Raw genomic sequence first — 21280 nt, forward strand, 5'->3', positions numbered from 1 at the left:
CTGGAAAGTTTTCTTAAAGGCACAGTATCCTGTTCTAAGCCACATAATGGCAGCCTATGGGGCTTGTCTGTCCACTCCTTCCTCTCTATCATTCCAGAGGCTTTTGCTGGTAGAGGCAGGGTTTTTTCCTATGTGGAGAAAAGCTGGACAGGCAGTGCTGTTTGTGGATGTTGGTGGAATTCTAGTTGAAGTACTGGACAGTGTAGCCTGTGGGTATAGGCTGCATTATCTGTCTTTAAATTAAATTCTCTCTTAAAGGTGTATGCAGGTCTGCATGATTTGTCACCTTTAGAGATTATTTTTTATTGCTCCGGGGTCCACGCACATGGGCGGGACTATTCACTAGATTATGACTATACACAGAGATCCCCTACTACAGAAAGAGGAGCTCTCGTTAAAAGGTAGCATGGTCGCTATCCTGGGAGCCTAGACCTTATTTTCCCTTGTCATAGTGAATGAGGTCAGATAACCCAAGGCTGACATCGATAGAAAGACAAAGGGTGGAAGCAAGGCAAATGAGGACTACAAACAAAAAAAAAACACAGCCAACAGATGTCTCAAATCAACACTCCTGTTGTAGCAGTCTTGACTCTAGTAGAATGAGCTCGCAGGCATTCTGGGTTTGCTTCTTTGCCAGCACATAGCAGATTTTAATTTAAAAGACTAGCCATCCTGACAATTTCCTTTTCTGCACTGCCTTCCCTTTCTTTACTCCAGAAAATCCTACAAAGAGCTTGTCATCTGCATGAAAGTTCCTTGCTCGATCAATGTAAAAGCTCCAGGCCATTATATGGTCAAACCAATGGAGTCTCTCATCCTCTTCCGAAGGAGGTGTTGAAGTAAAAAACATTGCCAGAGTGATGAATAGGCCAATATGAAATGGCTTCACAACTTCAGGCAAGAAGGCTCCACAGGGTCTACACCAGTAACTTATCAAGAACAGAGCGACTGCAATTCACTCACCTGGCCGCAGAGGCGACTGCAATTAGGAAGACTGTTCTGAGCATCAGTAGTCGCAGTGAGCAGCAGTGTACTGGCTTAAAAGGCATGCACATAAGAAATGTCAACACTAAGTTCAAGTCCAACTGCAGCATGATGAACATCTTTGGGGGACATACGCGAGTCAGACCCCATTTGTTGCGATAAGAGGTCTTCCTTAGGTGGTAGCTTGATCGGAGGACAAATGACTCAGGAGCTCTGGGTACCATACTTTCCTGGCCCTGTATGACTTGAGCATGGTCTGTCTTGAATTTCCTCTGAAGTTAAGCAGGAGAGGCAGGAACCATGCCCCAATGCTTTTGGAATGCATCTCCTGTGAGTTTGCTGGAGGAACCTCCAATGCACAAAAGAGCGGACATTGAGCTTTCTCACATGTAGCGAACAGATCTAACCAGGGCCTAACCCCACTGAAGATGCCCCTTGCACATCAGGGTAGAGGTGTCACTTTGACTCCATCAGCTGACAATCTGCTCTGCTCATCTGCTCTGTTATAGACCCTACCAGATGGCTAGCTACCAAAAAGATGTTCTATTGGTCTAGTCACAAGACCTTCCATTCCACACTGATTGTTGCAGTACCACAAGGCGGTAGTGTTGTCCATGATGGCCTGCACAAGTCTCCACCTAATGAATGGCAGAAATCAAGGTCAGATGCATCACCCAAAGTTCCCCAATAGGCTGATGTGGAACTGGCTCTCAACTGGAGACCAGAGGCCTCTGATCTCCACCTCTCTAAGGTGGCCCCAGCCCAGCAGTTACAACTGTGAAGTCTAGGTGGGGGAAGGAGAGTGGCCTGCCACAGATCAGGTTGACTAAGCCTGCCACCACAAAAGATGATGGGCAATCTCTTGTGAGATCTAGATGGAGTCGGAAAGGTAACCCTGGTGTTTGGTGCACTGAAACTGAAGGTTCTACTGTAGGGCCCGCATACATCATCTGGCCCTCCAGACAAGGAGGACGCACCACGCTATGAGTACCAGAAGCCTCCGAACCCTCACAATCGTCCTCTCCAAGACCCAGGATTGAGCACGAAATATCAGGATCATATCCGGAATGTCCCGGAGTCACTGCAGTAGTAACAAGCATTGGCATAGCCAATAGGTCTCGCCTTTGGGACCTTATAAGTGTTTAGCCATGCAACAGTTGATGTTGTTGCATCAAGGATATTGTACTGCATAACTAAATACTTATAAGGTTCCAAAGGCGAGACCTATTGGCTATGCCAATGCTTGTTTGTCTTGGAAAGAGCATGGTATCTGGGCTTCTCGGTGATCCTGATAATGGCAAATATTGATAAGTTACTTCGCTGGAACAGATGGGAAAAACTGCCTGAGCTTAAGTCAGGATGGGAGATGTACACATGGTTTTGATTGTTGAGGACTTAATAATCAATTCTTAATCTTTATTCTGCACGATTAACATTGGTCATAAAAGAACAAAAAAAATACAACAATAACTAAAAGACTGCTAAACAAAATACACCTACCCATACAATAAATTCCCCTGCTACATCTTCTATACAACATTTAAAATATAATACTTTCTCATTCTAATCACTCCCCATTTATATGAGGAAATACTGAAATAGAAAAAGGGATCCACCAATTCACACAATCTAAAAACCGACATTGTAATCCCTCACATTAAGTACAATAAAATTCGGTTTCAAATAATATTTCCTTCTATCTATAAAATAGCAATGTTCTGTGTGCTCTGTTTCGAGATACTGTCACACGGACATTGTTCCAAGCCTTTTGGCCGCTACTTCATAGTGGAAAAGTGATAAGAATATGAACTATACCCATTCGCAGCCTAATAAGAACAATACGGTGTTGGGTGTTAAATACCAAGGATAAATATGGTTGAACTCCCCCCCTGAGAAGTACGTGACATATAAGAAACACAAGTGGATTTCTTAGTATCAGTAACAACCCTATTTTAAAACCTGTCACCGAAATGAAGGGCCTTATCTGCGCTCTTGTTGAAAGCCAACACTCTGTGTGGGTTTTGGAGTACGGGGTACGAAATAATGATTTAAAAGTTTCATTAATATAGAAAAGACGGGGGATATCAAAAACATAATCAAGTTCTAGAGAGTCCAAAATAGTGGCTTTAATAAAGGCCGTTTCAGATTTAAACCAAATTGAGCGCCATAACAAAATCGGCTTGTGCAAAAGTAAGTCCTCCAGGTGGGTTAACCCAACCTCTTTATGAAGAATAGAAGATGGAACGGATGCTGGGGTGCATAACAAATGCCTAAGGAAGGCATTCTTCTCAACCTAGAGAGGGCCACCACACAAAGCCCCATAGACCCCCTCCATATAGAGCAGTTGACCATGCTTTTGCCTTATAGATGTTTATCATTTCTTGAACAGGGCAACTACCGAGTTTGCAGGAGAACCTAAAGACTCTCTTGCAGACCCTGCTCATTTTAGATCTAACATTTTGAATGTGTTGAGACCAGGAGCCATTATTGGTAAAAAGAATACGCAAATCAGGGAACCCCATATAAAATAAGCCCTGCACTTTGAGTGTTTTTCCCGCATGACATCGTAAAAGTCTTGGCTTTAATGATCTTTGATTTTCTAGTCTCCATAAATTCAGAAAAGGTCTACACCAGTATCTGCAAAATCGACAGAGGTCCTCATCATCAGGACGGCATATTTAGCATACAATAGCACCGGAACTGAATGATCAGCAACTATAGGCGTGTCGGCTTGCAGGGACCTCAGGACATCTTCCACCCCATTAATATAAACGGAAAATGAAAAATGGAGTCAGAACACCGCCCTTTCTAATCCCCCTCTCAATACTAAATGATGGGAAGCCTTCCCCATTAGGGTCATAGCGGACCTTAGCAAGACTAATTCCTGTACAACCAGGCCAAACCACCCCCCTCCCCCCAAACAATTTTCTTAGGGGCCCCTAATGCAAGCAATGTATGCCAGAGGATCCATCACATCAAACGCGCTGTGGAGATCAGCAAAGCACATGTAAAGAGAACCAAGCTTTGCCTTTATGTACTTCCCAATGAGAAGGTCCAAGCTCACACACTGCTCCATTGTCCCCCCAACTCCTTCCTGAATCTGTACTGGCCCTCTGAAAGGATTGAATTGTAGGTGGCCCAATGTTCTAATCTCTGAAAGAGGACCCTACCCCCATCAGTTTTGCAGAGGAATCCAGGCGGGAGATGAGACTATAAAACTTTGGGTCTGATCCATCTCCCTTCTTAAAGACTTACAAGTCAATGTGTATTTCAATTCAAAGAAGCAGAGGAGCAAGAGGGAGATGTAGTATACTTGCAGAATTATCAAGTGACTACACACACAGTTATGTTGAAGTATTACATTCCGAGACATGTTATGTTATATTTATTTGTAGCACGCACGGCTACTCACCAGAGTGTCCTGGCGCGTGCAGTGGAAAAGGAAGCTGAAGCCTAGCAGTAACTAGAAGAGAAGGGTTTTTTGTTTTTTCTTGAAGATTATAGGATCCTGGATGCCATGCAACGTCAGTGGCAGTGCGTTCCAGGCCAAGCCAGCTATCCGGACAAAAGAGCTCCCACCAAGCCTTTGGCGGTTGAACCTAGGGGTCTGCATCAGTAACTGAGAGGAGGAACGCAGCTGTCTCCCTGGGTTGTAAAAAGCAAATCTCTTCTGTAGGTAGATGGGGCCAAGACCATAGAGGGCCCTATGAGCAATGGTCAGCATTTTAAATTTTATCCGAGACTCCACTGGGAGCCAGTGCAGGGTGTGCAGATGAGCGTGCACACTACACCTATTTGACAGACCCAGTAGGAGTCAAGCTGCCGAGTTTTGGACAACTTGCAATTTCTTTAGGAGGTAGCCAGGGATACCCACAAAGAGTGCGTTTGCATAGTCCAGACGGGACAGGATCAACGCACGGACCACCGTTTCTTTGGCAGGTGTAGGGAGAAACTCTTTCAGTGCCTTCAAGGTGCAAAACAGGTCCCAGCCAGCTTCTTGACCTGTGTTGAAAAGTTCAAATTTTCATTGAACCAGACGCCCAGATTTTTTGTGCCATTTCTCTCTGCACTAGGCAGGGAGAAGCCAGGGGACCACAGCCTCTCTTTGAAGTTGGCAGGAAACGAATCGTATAAGAGGACCTCAGACTTCTCCTCATTGCACTTCAGCTGCGCCTGAGCGAGCCAGTGAAACACAGAGGATAGGCAGTGTTGCGCAGCAAGGACTGAGTCATCGTCCCTACCCCAAGAGAACAGAAGCGGAGTGTCATCAGAGTAGGCCATCACCTTAGCCCCTAATGATTCCGCTAGATAAACCAGGGGAGTGACAGATGTTAAAAAGAAGGGAACTAAGGGATGACCCCTGCGGGACACCACTGGCCACCTGCTGAAGCACCGAGGCAAACGGAGGAAGCCAGACCTGCTGTGACCGACCTACAGGAAGGATCTGATCCAGAGCAGACCCGGAAACGCCTATCTCCGAGAGGCGATCAAGGAGTAAGGAGTGGGGCACCGTGTCGAATGCTGCCGTGAGGTCTAGCATGACTAGAGCTGCTCTCCCGCCGGTGTCCAGACACTCCCGGATCGCCTCCGACACCACCAGCAATGCCGACTCTGTGCTGTGCAATGGCCAGAAACCAGATTGTGCCGGGTGCAGCAGACCCGATACCTCCACATGATTGGTAAGTTGATTCGTAACCACCTTTTCGCAGACCTTAGCCAAACTTGGCGTAAGCGAAATAGGACGATAGTTACCGGGTAGCAACGGGTCAAGAGATGGCTTCTTAAGAAGAGGAAGAATTAGTGCCTGTTTCCAAGACAACGGGACAACGGCCTCCCGAAGAGACATGTTAACCATTAGATTGACTTCGGGATTAACGACGTCCGCAGCGGCAGCCAAGAGTCTAGCAGTGCATGGGTCGTTTGGAGAGCCTGACTTCAAACCCTTAAGAATTTTAAGTGAGCAAGACAGATCGATTGGAATAAAATTGGAGAGCAACTTGACAGGGCCAGCCGCCAATGGGTCTAGGTCGGCAACTGCGGGCACCCTGGTAGGGGCCGCAAGAGTATCTTGAATACTGCGTATTTTATCCAGGAAAAACTTAAAAGAGTGTTGCACCAGGACTCCGAAGCTGGCATGAGCCTGAGCAGTGGGGGACATAAAGCTTTGCACGATCGCTAAGATTTCTTTTGAATTATTGCTAGCCAGGTCGATACGTGAAGTGTAGTATCGGCCTTTAGCGACCACAATGGCAGCATAATAGCTTTTTTTGTTTGGCTCTAAGTGAGAGTTTAGCTTTGGAATAGTAACCACTGGAGCGCCACGCCCTCTCCAATACTTTGCAGTCATGTTTCAAGGCTTTCAGCTCAGGAAAAAAACAGGGTTTGGAAGGGGAATCTCTTGTCAGCCTAGGCGGACGTGACGCGGATAGGGCAGATACCGAATCAGCAATCCAGTACGAGAACCTGGACACATTACCCTCAAGGTCTTCTTGGAGAGCGGGCCGGGAGGCAGCCAAAGAACTGATGAACTGGAGAGAGTCAATTTTACTATAAGTCGGAGGGCGCAAGCTGTGTGCCGGTCATGCAGGCCGCGTAACTTCGCAGGAAAACAAATATAGGGAAGTGGTCCGACCAAGAGACGGGCAAGGGCTTTACAACCAGAATGGGAAAGTTCGAACAAATAGGGTCTAAGGTGTGGCCCCCTTCGTGGGTAGGGTGACTAACCCATTAAGAAAGCTGCACCGTATGAAGAGAGTCAAGAAAGACAACGGAGTGCCACACATCGGGTTGGTCAAGGTGAAGGTTTACATCACCTAGGACCAAATAGTGCGAAAAACGCAGTGCTCGCTCGGCCACCGCGTCCCCCCAAGATTTAAAGAAGGCGCCAGCCGGGCCAGGGGGACGATATATGAGGGAGCCACCTAGGGTGAAGTGGGCTGAAAGCTGCATACCGAAGTCCAAGACCTCACAGTCACCCCAAAGACACGATGTTTCACTATGAAGAGTCCAAATATCCCTATGCAGAACGGCCAGTCCTCCTCCTCTACCAGCAGGACGGTCCGCTCGAAGAAATTTATAGCCAACCGGCGTGGCCAGAGCAACAATAGGGTTAGAGGAAGCACCCAGCCAAGTCTCGGTGACAAACAGAAGATCTAACGAATTGTCAGATACCAGCTCGACTATGTCCACATAGTGCTTCTTCAATGATGCAGCATTGATAAGAGCGGCTCTAATGCACAGAGGCATAGATGATTTCGTAAACGTGTTGCATGGGGGGAGTTCAGGTGTAAGGGTGAAGCCACAGTCAGGGCAGACAAAGTCCGAAATAGGAGAGGTTGCTGGTGGATGGCTCGACTCGGGCAGCATTCCTGGCCCTGAGCGCTGATGGGCTTGCCTTCGGCGCACCCGCTGCACGTGTCCACTGCGTGTCAGAGTAAAGGCCATTAAATAGGGTTAGAGTAATGACGGCATGCAGCGACTAGAGAGCGGACCACGATTAGCGTGAGGTACGTCCAAAATGGGCGGAAAATGCAACTGGCCTCGGGTAAGTGCAAAAAGGCAAATTAAGAGAGTATAGCACACTCCTAGCGTAATTTTTAAAAAGAATTCTGCAGTTACATTAAAATCACAGTGTTCACAATAAACGTATAAAATTACCCCCAATTCCCCAAATCACATTACCAAAAAGAGCAGGACTTTTAAGCAAAATAAAATAAGCAGGAGGACAAGCAAGCCTTTTCCAAAGCGCTGCACGCCCGAACTAAACCCAATTAAGTAGGGTTCGAGTGATGACGGCATGCAGCAACTAGAGCGCTGACCGCGATTAGCGCGAGGCACTTCCAAAATGGGCGGAAAACGGAACTGGCCTCGGGAAAGTGCAAAAATGCAAATGAAGGGAGTATAACACACTCGTCTCTTGACTTCTGCAAATTGCAGTTCTTCAAGTACTCCGGATTTCTTAATTACTGCTCAGTTTGAGTAAAGAGTATTACGCAAATAATGCACTTTTATTAAATCTTGATTTTGCAATACGTTAGTTTGGCAAATAGCTGCTCTAAATGACTTTATTTAATAACAAAATGGAAAATTTTGTATCCAATAAGAAAAATGTCTTCATATAATTTTCAAAAAAGAAAATAGTTTTTACTGCATTGTTTCTTGAGCGTACACACAGACAAAGAAATTATTAGCATGCAAAGGGTGTGCAACAATCATGTGTTATTTACAATGGTTCGATCAACCCCACAAAAGCTGCTTAAAATATACAGATTAGCAGAACCGAGACGTGAGAATGCGGATCTAGATTGTCATCTGACATCAAACTGCCTTTTCTCTATTGTAACGAAAATATGTTATAGTGCAATCAAGTTCAATGGGCAAAATCAACAGCACATACAAAATACATTGGGAAATGTCTGAGGCTGTCACGTATGGAATTCAATGCTAAAATCACACTTACTTGTATCATCCTCTTCGTGGTCACTTCCAAGGAAGCGCGCATCCATTCGAAAACGTTCATCTGTACCAAATCTGGATTGCAAGTGCATGAGCTAGACACCAAGAAACAAGGCTCACAATTAGAATTGTGGGGAATGTTTATTATTTGTAATCAAATTGCAAGAGCAGTTTTAGAAAACATTTGCTTTAGCACGTCTAGTGGAAATTGAGTTAAGATGCCTATGTGTTAAGCCTGGAGAATAAAAACAACATAGTAAACCACCATTTTTTTTTTTTATAGACAATTGGTCAATGAAATAGTGATTTATTTGTTTGAATACATCAGTCCGAGTTATTTCATGTAATTGCTACAACAAAGTCAACACAATACACAAATTGAAGGGCAATACACAAATCGAGGCAATAATATGCCAGCTTTTCTTTATACGATACAAAAGCAAATTAGCCAAAAGTAGGATGCAAGTTTCTCATCCTACAATTGGTTACGATGTGCACTTCTCTTCATGTTTGAATAGCTCTGTTGCGTGTCCGTGTTTCTAAGCATCCATAAAAACATTGTGGTATTATAGAAGCATTGTATGTAAAACCAACATTATGTTTACACTCATCGGAAATCTGGACTTATACAAGTGTGCTCTAGCAAAATGAATGTTTGTGATTTATGAAGGCATCATTCCAAACGATTCCTTCAAGTCCCAAAAATATATACAATTTTGTGTGATATCCCAACCTCTATATACCAATTATTCTAGAATGACTGGCAGATGGCAAGCAGATGTATATATGCGCTTCGCAAGAGTGACCTTAGAGAATCTGTAGGTCACTTGTGTTTAGATGGCATAGTTCAACATGGTGTAATTCAAACATATCAATTACTAACTTTCAAGCAGCACAGTGTGTAAATAGTTGAAAATATGTAGTGTTACTTTTCTTGACCTGAAAAGATGAACTATTTTCTTCACTGGAATCAAATACTATTTGTCGTACTGTAGACTTAAATGTAAACATAAAATCGATCAGGATTCCCCACTTTTCAAAAATATTTGGTCACATTTTGGGCTTAATTCTGATACAAACTGTCCATGTACGCTCAGCCGTGAAACAGCCTTAGGAAAAACAGACCAGAAACATATCAAGATTTAATGTAGACAATTAAGGAAACTCTTACTCAACAGTTGGCTGGAATTTCTCTAGTAAACCACCTGAATAATGGGTTCCAATAACAAGAGAAAATACACCTCATAGGACCCCAAATGTGACATGCAGTTTTTTGGATTAGCAACAAATGCTTTCTCTTAAATGGATTCTGGGGGGGGGGGGGAAACATTTTAATGCATACCAGGAGATGCTCACTCATATGCCAATACTTAAAAACCTTGCTTGCAGTAAATCTATATACTGCCTGCCATCATACACAAAGATCATTCATAAATTAACAGTTTCGAGTGCTTTCACTTCTTACAGATTTGTAAAATTCACTATAATGAATAAAAGTCCAACTATCTAATATTTGTTCCATGTTGTCATCCGCAATCAGTAAAATATTAAGGGCTTAATTATGAGTCAGTCTGTTTTTTCGAACTCCAGTTGAGTGTTATTTAATTAATTCGGTAATTATTGGATGTGTTACATACCTCAACCTTTGTTAAATTTCAGCAGATCAATCCTGCCGAACCTTAACAGAGAAAACCATATGGTAATTACCGTATCATGCAGATTTTGGTGTGATAAAGTGTTAGTGATTTGTTTTGTATAACAAATGGATATACTGTTATTCATTCGCATGCTGATAACAGTACAGTGTATAGGCAATACATTTGCTACAAAATGTACACATGTAACACAGATGCAACAGGACAATGTTGCTCCCTGAGTTATGTGATGTATTGGGCTGCAAAGAATTGCTGGCAATTTCCGAAAAAAAGCAGATACAAACGACATGATTTGACTATTTCAAGGCCATTTTTTATCTGCAAAGTACAATTTGTTCTCTGAGCAGTCCTAGTTGTAAAAGGCAACAATTTAGGCCTGGAGTGCCTAGTGACAAGGTAAATGAAAGTAGTTCATAGCGGTCAACACTGTTCAAGAAACATCACAATCTTACCAAAGTAAGCATACAGAAGTAAAGGTGGGTATCAGAAACTGTCTGAGCAAAAGGTTCTCAAGATAACACCGGTGTGGTTTAGAAGAATAAGTATGCCTTGAAGCAAGGTGCACTCAGGGCAGTGAGTGCCTAAGTAGGAAAGTGCTCCATGAGCGGTGGAGTCAATCCTGAGCAGGTCTCATGTAAAAAGGTTCTGTAAGTATCAGCCATAAATTGCACAAAATGGTCTGCAGTCAGTAGGTGCAAAATGTATGCTAAGAAGTCAGTGAAGTGGGGCGTGGCTTACCCAGCTAAGATGGCGGTTGCACCTTGAGGGTGCTCCTGGACTCCTCCGCCATCTGACTGGAATCTGCTGGTCCCCGGAGTCATCCGGCCTCTCCTCCTCTTGCGGACGCCTTGCTGCACTCCGGGCTGGAGTCCTGGTCCTTGGGTGCCTGTGATCCGGTGTCTTCCTGCTCTTCGGCCTGCCTGCCGGGCACCCTGATCCAAGATGGCGGCCTCCTCGCCACGCTGCTGAGGCCCTGCGGCCCTTGGACGGAGTTGTGTTGCCGCGCTGCTGGCCATGCTGTGAGTGGGGGCGACTTGTCCGGGCTGCAGTGGCGGGTGGAGGCGTCTGAGCTCCTCCAGTGTGGTGCCCGCTGTGTTATCGGCCCCTTTTCTTTCGGCTGTTGCCGCTGCTTGCTGCCGCTGGAGAGAGGCTGTGACTGTTGTGGAAGGCCCCCCCCTTCCCCCCCGCTCGCGTAGACCGCCTGCTCTTGGAGTGTTCTGAGCCCTGGATGGAGCTGGGTGTCGGCCCACTGTTCTCCTTGCCTGGCCGTGGTGCTCTGTCCGCTTGACCTGATTGCCCCCGGAGCTGCCTTGGTGCTGTTCCCTCGGGGCCTTACATCGCCTGGGGAGTGAAGTGCCGGCCCTGGGGGTGAGTTGGACCCTGGGAGCTGACCCATTGTGTCTCCCTGCTTGTCTTGGTTGGCTGCGCCTGCCCGGCCTACCGGATTCTGAGGCCGCTCCTGCACCGATTTCCCTTAGGGGCCTCACATTGACTGTGTTGTGCGTGCCTTGGGTTCTGGACGCTGCACCTTCGGAGTTGGCTTGCTGTATCTCCCCGCCTACCATGGTTTGCTGCCCCTGTGCTGGCTCCGCCTGACAGTTCCCTCGTGCTACCTCCTGTGCCGCTCCCGTGGCAGGCGGCATGAGGCCCTGGAAGATAGCTGCTCCTGTTGTCCCCCTGCTCCTGAACCGTGGCCCTCCTGGTACCTGGAACGGCCTCTCTGCTGTTGCCTCGCCGTGGGATTCCGCTGCTGGAGACACAGTCGGCTGCGTGTCCCGTGTGCAGTTGGATTTTGCTGGCATCCTGCCCCCTTCGGCTGCCTTGATCTCCGACCCCTGCTGTAGGACCTAGTCGGGAGCGTGGCTGGCGCCGTCCTGCTGACTGTGGCCATGGGTCGTACCCAAACCGCCAAAACTCCCGCCACCCAAACCAAACTGGACCGTTTCACAACTGTGGACTCAGGGGCGTCTGGTGGCGGTATGGATAAGGATGCCTCACCTGCTGCGGACCTATCTACTATCCTTCAAGCTATCCATGCCTCACAATCCTCTGTAGAGGGCAAGATCGCTGAGGTCCGGGTGGACGTCACTCTCCTTCGGCAGGACCTTCGGAACGCCACGGCCCGGATCAAAGAAACTGAATCCAGAGTCTCTACCATGGAGGACTAAGTTCAGCAACTCAAGCGTCAGCTCGTTCGCCTCCAATCCCACACTCAGGAGTTGCACCGGCGGGCAGAAGATGCTGAAAACAGGTCCCGTCGCAATAACCTCTGCCTGGTGGGATTTCCGGAAGGAGCGGAGCAGGGCCAGATGGCGAACTTTGTGGAGAGGTGGCTGCGCACCTGGATCCCTGGGGGCTCCCTCTCTCTGTGGTTTACGATAGAGCATGGGCACCGTTATCTCGCTCCCAGGCCGCCCCCGGGGGCACCTCCCAGACCGATTATTATGAGGATTCTCAACTTCGAGTATAGCGACTCTGTTCTGGCCGAGGCCTGTAAGCAGCAATGCCTCATATACGACAATCATACCATCATGATTTTCCCGGATTACACTTGCGAAGTCCAGGGTCAGCGCCGTTCATTTGGGGAGGTCAAGCAGAAGCTCTGCGCTCTTAAAGTCCAGTACAGAATTCTCTTTCCGGTGCGCCTGAGAGTGGTGCACTCCCACAAGACCCTATTTTTTACACCCCGAAGAGGCCTGGATTTGTGCCACAGAAGAATTCCCCCTACGAGTCCGGGCCCATAATCCATCACCCGGGAGTGCTGCCGGGGGAGGCGTCCAACAAGGGGCACCCGGTCCCGGACCTCCACGGAACCGCTCGCGTAGACGCCGTGGTCATGGCCGTGCCCGCTTGGACTCCCCGCTAGGTTCTTCTCGACAGCCGACACCGCTCCCTGAGAACGACCTGGTCATGCGGCGGTCTGGCTCCTCTGGCTGCCTGAACTCTGGGGGTGCTTTGCCCCACCCGACGCCGCTGGACCTGCGTGATACAGATCTCTCACGTAGCCCGACGCTCCTCTCGGGCCCTGCCGGAGCTCGCCTCTGCCTGCCGGGCCAGGCTCCGCAGCCGGAGGCGGCATGCCGGCTCGCTCGTTCTTCCATTCCTGACGGACTTGCCTATGCACATCCTGAGATGAGGAGGGGTCCTCCATGTTCACCCAATTCCTGAGCGTTCTAGTTTGGCCTTTTGTTAATAACTCATTGTTTGGGCGACAGATGCTTCCGTTCCTGAAGTATAGGGTGGGGGCTGGGGGGGGGGGGGGGGGGGGGAGGGACCGTTGTCCCGTGTTTTTATTGTCTGTTCTTTTGTTTTTGTTTTGCTCCAACCTGCCTGCGGACCTGGGACACGACCGGGCAATGCCCAGAATCACAACCCCATTTGTTACCCCTTGCATTTGCACTCCTATCAGCGCTCGAGTGCCACCTTGCACCACGACACCATACTCACCGGCTCTAGCTGCAGTCCCGCTTCCATGATCCTTGTTGTGCTTGCCCCAGCCCGGCCCTCTGCACGCCTTCCCCCTGCACCGTGACTCGGACGGCAGTACGCGACTCCAGATATTGTCCTGGAATGTTAATGGCCTGTTAGACAAGGTCAAGCGCACAGCTGTCCTGCGATATGCCCAGCGTCAAGCCGCGGACTTACTTATGCTTCAAGAGACCCACTTGCTGGGCAATCATTGCCCTTTCCTGGCGCGGCATGGCTATGGCGGAGTCTGGCACTCTGAATTTAGGCTATCTTGGCGCATCGTTCCCTTCCCCTGGTGGTACGCAAAGTGATGCACGATCCTCAGGGCTGCTTTATTCTTCTGGAGGGGACCCTCGAAGATCTCCCTCTTAATTTACTGGCCGTCTATTCCCCTCCCACCCTGCTGGCCTCCACACTCCAGAGACTTACCTCAGAGGTCGCTGCCCTACCCTTAGGAATGACTGTCGTTGGGGGCGACTTTAATGCAGTCATGGACCCCAGTCGAGACACTGCTTCACCTTCCTCCGCCTACAGAACTGCCCAGTCTGGCCTCCTCTCGACAAGGGCCTCCAGCCTGGGTATTGGGGATGCCTGGAGACTTTGGTACCCAACAGAGCGATAATACACCCACACCTCAGCCTCTCACCACACGCATGCAGATTACATTTTCCTGCCGGCCCAGGAGTGCCGGGCAATCCAAAAGATTGTTATCCTTCCCAGGGGCTTGTCGGATCATTCCCCGGTACTGCTGCAAATTGAATATGCTACTTACCAGTATGCATCTGTTCTTGGCATGTAGGGCTGCTGACATTCATATCTGTGCATAGATCGCCGCCTAGTGTTGGGTCCGGATGATTGCACATTGTTGTCCTGGAAGAGTCTTCGAAGCATCCTGAGATGGGTGACTCCTCCCCTGGACCACAGTGCGCATGGGCATCCTCTCTATCCCCAGATTGTTTTTCGCCATTGTGGCAGTGATGGAGTAGATACAGGAAGTGATGACCATGCTATACAGTAATTCTGAGAGCTGCAGCTGCGACAGGCGCCAGGGAGGAGGGTGGGCGATATGAATGTCAGCAGCCCTACATGCCAAGAACAGATGCATACTGGTAAGTAGCATATTCAGTTCGAGGCATGTGGGCTGCTGAATTCATATCTGTGCATAGAATACACAGCAGTACCTCCTATTAGCGGCGGCCACCCGTGCCAGCTGCAGCAGTCTGAAAAAGAGTTTTGAGAACAGCCTGTCCTACAGCAGCCTGCTGTTTTGAGTGTACATCTACACAGTAGTGTTTGGTAAATGTATGTATAGTGGACCATGTGGCTGCTCTACATATTTCTTGTAAAGGAATGTTTCCCAGGAAAGCCATGGACGCCCCTAACTTCCGTGTTGAGTGGGCTCGTGGAGGAATCGTTAATGTGCGTTTAGCTTTTTGATAACAAATTTGGATACATTTAACGATCCATCTGGCTATACCTGCTTTGGAAATGGCGTTGCCTTTGTGCTGTGGAGAGAAGGCAACGAAGAGTTGTTTAGTCTTCCTAAAGTTTTTAGTTCTGTCAATATAGTACATGAGGGCACTTTTGACATCTAGTGTGTGGAGCATCCTCTCAGCGACATTTTGTGGGTTTTGGAAGAAAACCGGCAGTTCAATGGTTTGGTTCATGTGGAATTGCGATATTACTTTAGGCATGAACTTGGGGTTGGTACGTAGTACGACCCGGTTTGCGTGAACTTGTATAAATGGCTCCTGAATGGTTAGTGCCTGGAGTTCACTAACTCTCCTTAAGGAAGTGATGGCAACCAGGAAAGCCACTTTCCAGGTGAGGAATAGAATCTCGCAAGAATGGAGAGGTTCAAAGGGTGGACCCATTAGTCTGGTGAGGACCAAGTTGAGGTTCCACACCGGTGCCGGGGGGTGCCTTGGGGGAATCACCCGTTTAAGTCCTTCCAAGAAGGCTTTGATGGCAGGCACTCTAAATAAAGAGAGGTGCTGCCTGTTTTGGAGGTAGGCTGCTATTGCTGTTAAATGGACACGTATTGAGGTGTATGCCAGATTGCATCGGTATAGGTGTAATAGATAGCAGATTATGTTCTGAATAGATGCGTCTAGCGGGTTAATGTGGTTGTTGTTGCAATAAATGACAAACCTCTTCCATTTGGCTGCATAGCAAGCTCTGGTAGTGGGTCTCCTAGCTTCCTTAATGATCTCCATACAGTCAGGTGGCAGGTTTAGGTAGCCAAACTCTAAGACTTCAGGAGCCAGATTGCCAGGTTCAGCTGTTGCGGATCCGGGTGTTGAATTTCTCCATGGTTCTGCGTCAAAAGTGCGGGTTTGATCCGCAGCCTTTGATGCGGCACCACGGAAAGTTCCAGAAAGGTGGTGTACCATGGCTGGCGTGCCCACGTTGGAGCAACCAGGATGAGTGTCAGAGAGTGCTGTCGCAGTTTGCGTGCCACTAGCGGTATCAACGGCGCTGGGGGAAAAGCGTACGCAAATCTGCCGGACCAGTTCATCCATATCGCATTGCCCTGCGACTGTGGATGTGGGAACCTGGCGGCAAAGCTTTGGCATTTTGCGTTTTCCCTTGTGGCGAATAGGTCTATCTCTGGATGACCCCACTGCTGGAAGTACGGTTGGAGCACTGATGGGTGTAACTCCCACTCGTGCATCTGGTGGCTGTGTCTGCTGAGCAGATCCGCCATCTGGTTGTCTTTGCCTGGGAGGTGTTCCGCCATGAGGAATATGTTCCTCTGAATGGCCCACTTCCACATGCTCTGAGCCAGATGAGACAACTGTGGAGAGTGTGTTCCTCCCTGCTTCTGTATGTAGTACATGGCAGTCATGTTGTCCGTCCGGATCAACACGACCTTGTAGCACAGGTGTACTTTGAATGCTTTCATTGCCAGGAAGATTGCCATCAGTTCCAGAAGGTTGATGTGCATCTTCTTTTGTTGTGTAGTCCATAGTCCCTGCACTGTGTAATTGAGTACATGAGCTCCCCATCCCTGGAGAGACGCGTCCGCTGTCAGTATTATTTGTGGAACAGGCTCTTGGAACGGTCGGCCCTTGCAAAGGTTTTGTGGATTCCACCAATGCAGAGAGTTGTATGCCCGACCGCTCACCAACACTAGGTCTTTCAACTGTCCTTGAGCCTGATTACACTGACGTGCTAAGCACTCCTGAAGCGGGCGCATATGTAGTCTCGCGTGTGGGACTATGAAGATGCAGGAGGCCATCATGCCTATCAACTGCATGAACACTCGCGCCGGTAGGGAGTGTTGAGGTTTGAATTTTGAGATCAGCAGTTGCATGCTGTTGATTCTCACTAAAGTTGGCTGAGCTGTGGCAGCCAGAGTGTTGATTGTAGCGCCTAAGTACTGTTGTACGTGCGCAGGTTGGAGACTTGACTTTGGGTAATTTAGTGAGAATCCCAGATCGTGAAGAAGGTGAATGGTGTGAGACATGTGGGCGGCACATTGTTGTGCTGATTTGGCCTGAACTAGCCAGTCGTCCAAATAAGGGAATATTTTGTCTTCGTAGATGTGCGGCCACTGTCGCCAGGCACTTGGTAAAGACCCTGGGTGCTGTTGTTACTCCGAAGGGGAGAACTTTGAACTGATAGTGATTCCCTTGAATGGTGAATCTGAGGTATTTCCTGTGTGAAGGGTGTATTGGTATGTGGAAGTATGCATCCTTCAGGTCTAGTGTAGCTAGGAAATCCCCCTGAGTGAGTAGTGGGAGAACCTGTTGGAGGGTGAGCATATGGAAATGCTCCGACAGTATATATAGGTTTAGGGGTCGCAGGTCTAGGATAGGTCTGAGCGAGCCGTCCTTTTTTGGGATCAAGAAGTACAGAGAGTACACTCCTTTGCCCTGCTGGGCGGTGGGTACTACTTCTATGGCCCCTTTTGCGAGCATAGCAAGCACTTCTTGCTGGAGTAAATCTAAGTGTTCGGTTGACATAGGACGGTGCTTTGGTGGTATGTTGGGTGGAGTGGAAGTTAGTTCCAGACAGTACCCATGTTGAATGATGTCCCTGACGCACCTGTCCGTGGTGATGTTCTTCCATGAGGGCAGGAACAGCTGGAGTCGTCCCCCAACAGGTGTTAAGTGGTCGGGGGGTAGGGAGAGGGCGTCACGGTTTGTTTTTTGGGGAGGACCTGGTGTTGCCATATCCACGTCCCCTACCCTTGGCGCTGGATCCACGATATCCACCCCTGTTGTTTTTGTCGTAGGTGGTCTGTGTGCTACCTTTAGCATACTGTTGTTGTGACCCCTGGCCCCTTGACGTTCCCCTATTTCCAGAGCGACGAAAGGAGCCACTACGAAATTGTTGGCTTTGTAGCGCCCCCATAGATTTGGCAGTATCTGTGTCTTTTTTTATTTTCTCTAGGGTAGTGTCAACGTCTGGGCCAAATAAAAATTCTGTGTTCACCGGTAAGTTGAGGATATTGTTTTGGATCTCGGGTTTGAAGCCTGAGATGTGTAACCAGGCATGGCGTCGTAACATGACACTTGTGTTTATTGCCCTGGCCGCTGTGTCAGCTGCGTCTAGGGCGCATTTGATGGACGCATTAGTGAGGAGCTGTCCTTCTCTAATGAGGAGCTCTGCTGACTCTTTATACTCCTCTGGTAGGTGTTGGAGCAGTGACTCTAGGGTGTCATAATGTGACCTGTCATAACGTGCCAGGAGTGCTTGTGTATTTGCAATGCGCAGGATATTGGCTGCTTGCGCTGCCACACGTTTGCCCGATGTTTCAAGGACCTTTGACTCTTTGTCGGGGGGAGGAGCATCACCAGTTGTCTGTGAGTGGGCTCTTTTGCGAGCGTTGGCAACCACCATAGAGTCTAATGGCAACTGACCCCTAATGTATTTAGGGTCACCAGGTGCAGGCTTATATTTCTTTTCAATCCTTGGGTTTAACACTCGGGCTCTTGTGGTGTCCTTGAAAATGTCTTTGGCAGGCTTCAGAACCCCTTTAAGCATGGGCAGAGTCTTGACAGTTCTTTCCGAAGATGCGAAAGTGTCAAGCAGGAAGTCCTCCTCAATGGCGTCAGAGTGCAGTTCCACCCCATGATGAGCAGCTGCCCGTTCGATAAGGGCATTAAATGCGGCCGTGTCCTCTGTAGGAGAAGTTTTAATATTGTAGAGTTGCGCATCCTGAGCATGTGGCGTGACACTTGGGTCTGTGGGGTCATCCCATGCCTGATCAGGATCCTGTGTGTCATCGGGATCTGCGTCCCCGGGGTAGATGGTATCGTCCCCACCATATTCCTGCATTGTGTCCGATTCAGAAGGGGTAGGAGAAAAGGACTGTGGAGCTAGTGGGAGGGGATGGAAGTGTTCTTGCAACACTGGTTCCTGCTCAGCCGGTAGCTTGCGTTTTAGAGGAATTTTGTATGGCACCTCTTCCCTGACTGGCGTGATCTTGCGCTTGTGGAGCATGAGCCTGCCAGTGTCGGCATCGATAAACTGTGGTCCTGAAGGGTCGTGTTCCGTTAGGCCAGAGGCGGTGGACTGTGTGTGGAGGACACGTGTCCGAATTTGAAAAAGTTTCGGTGCCGATGTCGGTGGCAGCCCAAAGGTGATGTTGGTGGGCTCCGAGTGCACTGTACCGGGTGAGGTAGTGTGGGGACCCGAGGTAGAGTGGAGGGCTACCTTGTCCCGGATACGTTGAAGAGAGGCAGAGACCTGCTGCACAGCAAACTGAGATGGTGGTTTGGTGGGCATCTTGGTAGTAGGTGTGGAGGCCGACCCCGACTTTGTCGGAAGGGGGTCACTGGCTTGAAGGGATGCATCGATAGTCGACGTAGTCGAGGACTTCTTTGGCATCGGTGCTTTAGGCGTCGACGTTGCCGAGGCGGCCATCTTGACTGCGGAGGCGACGGGCTTCGGTGTCGGCGCCGAAGGTGTCGGTGCCTTGTGGTGCACGAGGGCGCGCCTCTTCTGAGCGTCGACCGCGTCTGCTGCGGTGAGCTCGGCGCCGAAGTCTTTCTGTACGCGTTCGGAGCCGACGACTTTTTTCGGCGTCGGTGCCGGGCCAGCGGACTGTTTCGACGCCCTTGATCCGACCACCACCAGTTTCGCTTTCGATTTTGAAGGGACTGGAGCGATGGATGTTTTTGGGTTTAACAACCCGGTCGTCTTGGGTAACATTGGCTCTTGCATAGTGTTCAGTGCCGGGCCGGAAGGCGGGGCAGAGGAACCATGGATTAGGTCTTGGGTAAGGCCCGAAGGCGATCCCTCGACCGGAGCCTGACAACTAATTTCGGCCTCCGTTTCGACGGATTGGCCTAACTCCTCGGGAGAGCTGTCTTCTTCAGCCCCATAGGCTTCGTCGATGTCCCCTACCTCGTCGACGGCTTCTTCACGTCGAAAGAGCTCTTAGTCATCGTCGTCCGATCGGGAACCATGCTCCGAAGCGGGGCTAGATAGTATTTCTTCCACGCTCTCGGCGTCCTCGTCCTCGGTGCTGAATATGTTGGTGGGTGCGGGCGCTGCCTGCTGCGCCTCGAGTCTCGCTGCCCGTCGGTTCCGTAGAGTTTTCTTGGATCGGAACCGTGCGCAGGCCATGCATTTTGACTCGTTGTGATCCGGCGAGAGACATTTGTTACAGACCGGGTGGACGTCGATGTGAGGGTAATTGGCGTGGCTCAACGGACACCTCTTGAACAGAGTTCTCGATTCCATCGTCGTGGAGCGTCGAAGTTTTGACAAAGTCGAATCGAAAGTTTGAAAAAGGGTGTGGAGCACTAGGACTAGTAGTCGACACTGAACGGTAACTGTACCGACGAAAACTATAGGCCTTTTGGCCTAAACTAAGTATTCCGAAGTTGAGCTAAGATAGTTGCATCCGAACCCAATGGCGAAAAAAACAATCTGGGGATGGAGAGGATGCCCATGCGCACTGTGGTCCAGGGGAGGAGTCACCCATCTCAGGATGGTTCGAAGACTCTTCCAGGACAACAATGTGCAATCATCCGGACCCAACACTAGGCGGCGATCTATGCACAGATATGAATTCAGCAGCCCACATGCCTCGAACCAGCTCCTCGTCCCAGTCCTCGCGGCCGATCTGGCGACTTAACGCCTGGTTCCTCCAAGACGAACAGTTTAAAGACCAAGTGGGTACCGAGCTTTGCCTCTACTTCACCACTAACCAGGGGTCGGTGTCTTCCTTACGTACTCTTTGGGAGGCCGGAAAAGCAACCATGTGGGGCTTTGCCAAAGGCCAACTTCAGCTCACCCGTATGAAGAGTGATTCCCACCTCACATATTTGGAGGCACAGGCCGCCCAGCTTGAGGCGCTACCTGTGGCAGATAGATCTGCTGCTCAGGATCAGAGGCTTGCATTCTTGCAGGATGAAATCAGACACACCTCTCTGGAAGCTGCCAAATTGCTGTGGCGATCTTCTGTCGCCCAAGTATACGGCTGGGGAGATAAGAATGGGAAGCTCCTCCACCGCCTCGCTACTTACCCTATGGCCAATCGTATAATTCCAGAGGTAGCTGATGCGAGTGGTGAGATCCACCGCGACCCGAATGCAGTGGCTGAATGTTTTGCCACCTACTATGCCTGCCTTTATTCAGCGCAGACGCCTGGTCTTCCCCTTCATGAGCTCCTCCGGCGGGAACAGTTTCCCCTCCCACGTCTTCGTGAATCTGAGGCCGGAGGCGCTAGACCTCCTGATCACCCCCGAAGAGGTGTCAGA

At 49.2% G+C, this 21280-nt stretch overlaps 1 protein-coding gene across 2 annotated transcripts in view; it reads right to left on the reverse strand.

The window, feature by feature from the left end:
- Nucleotides 1–21280, reverse strand: part of NOL8 (nucleolar protein 8) — a 361614-nt gene that overhangs the window by 108887 nt on the left and 231447 nt on the right. For both annotated transcript variants that reach the window (XM_085624883.1, XM_085624882.1), the window contains one exon: nucleotides 8444–8534. In XM_085624883.1, the coding sequence (XP_085481009.1) occupies nucleotides 8444–8534 (91 nt within the window). The remainder of the gene's footprint in view (nucleotides 1–8443; nucleotides 8535–21280) is intronic.

The sequence above is a fragment of the Triturus cristatus genome, chromosome 9, assembly GCF_964204655.1.
Source record: "Triturus cristatus chromosome 9, aTriCri1.1, whole genome shotgun sequence".
NCBI classification, from domain to species: Eukaryota; Metazoa; Chordata; class Amphibia; order Caudata; family Salamandridae; genus Triturus; species Triturus cristatus.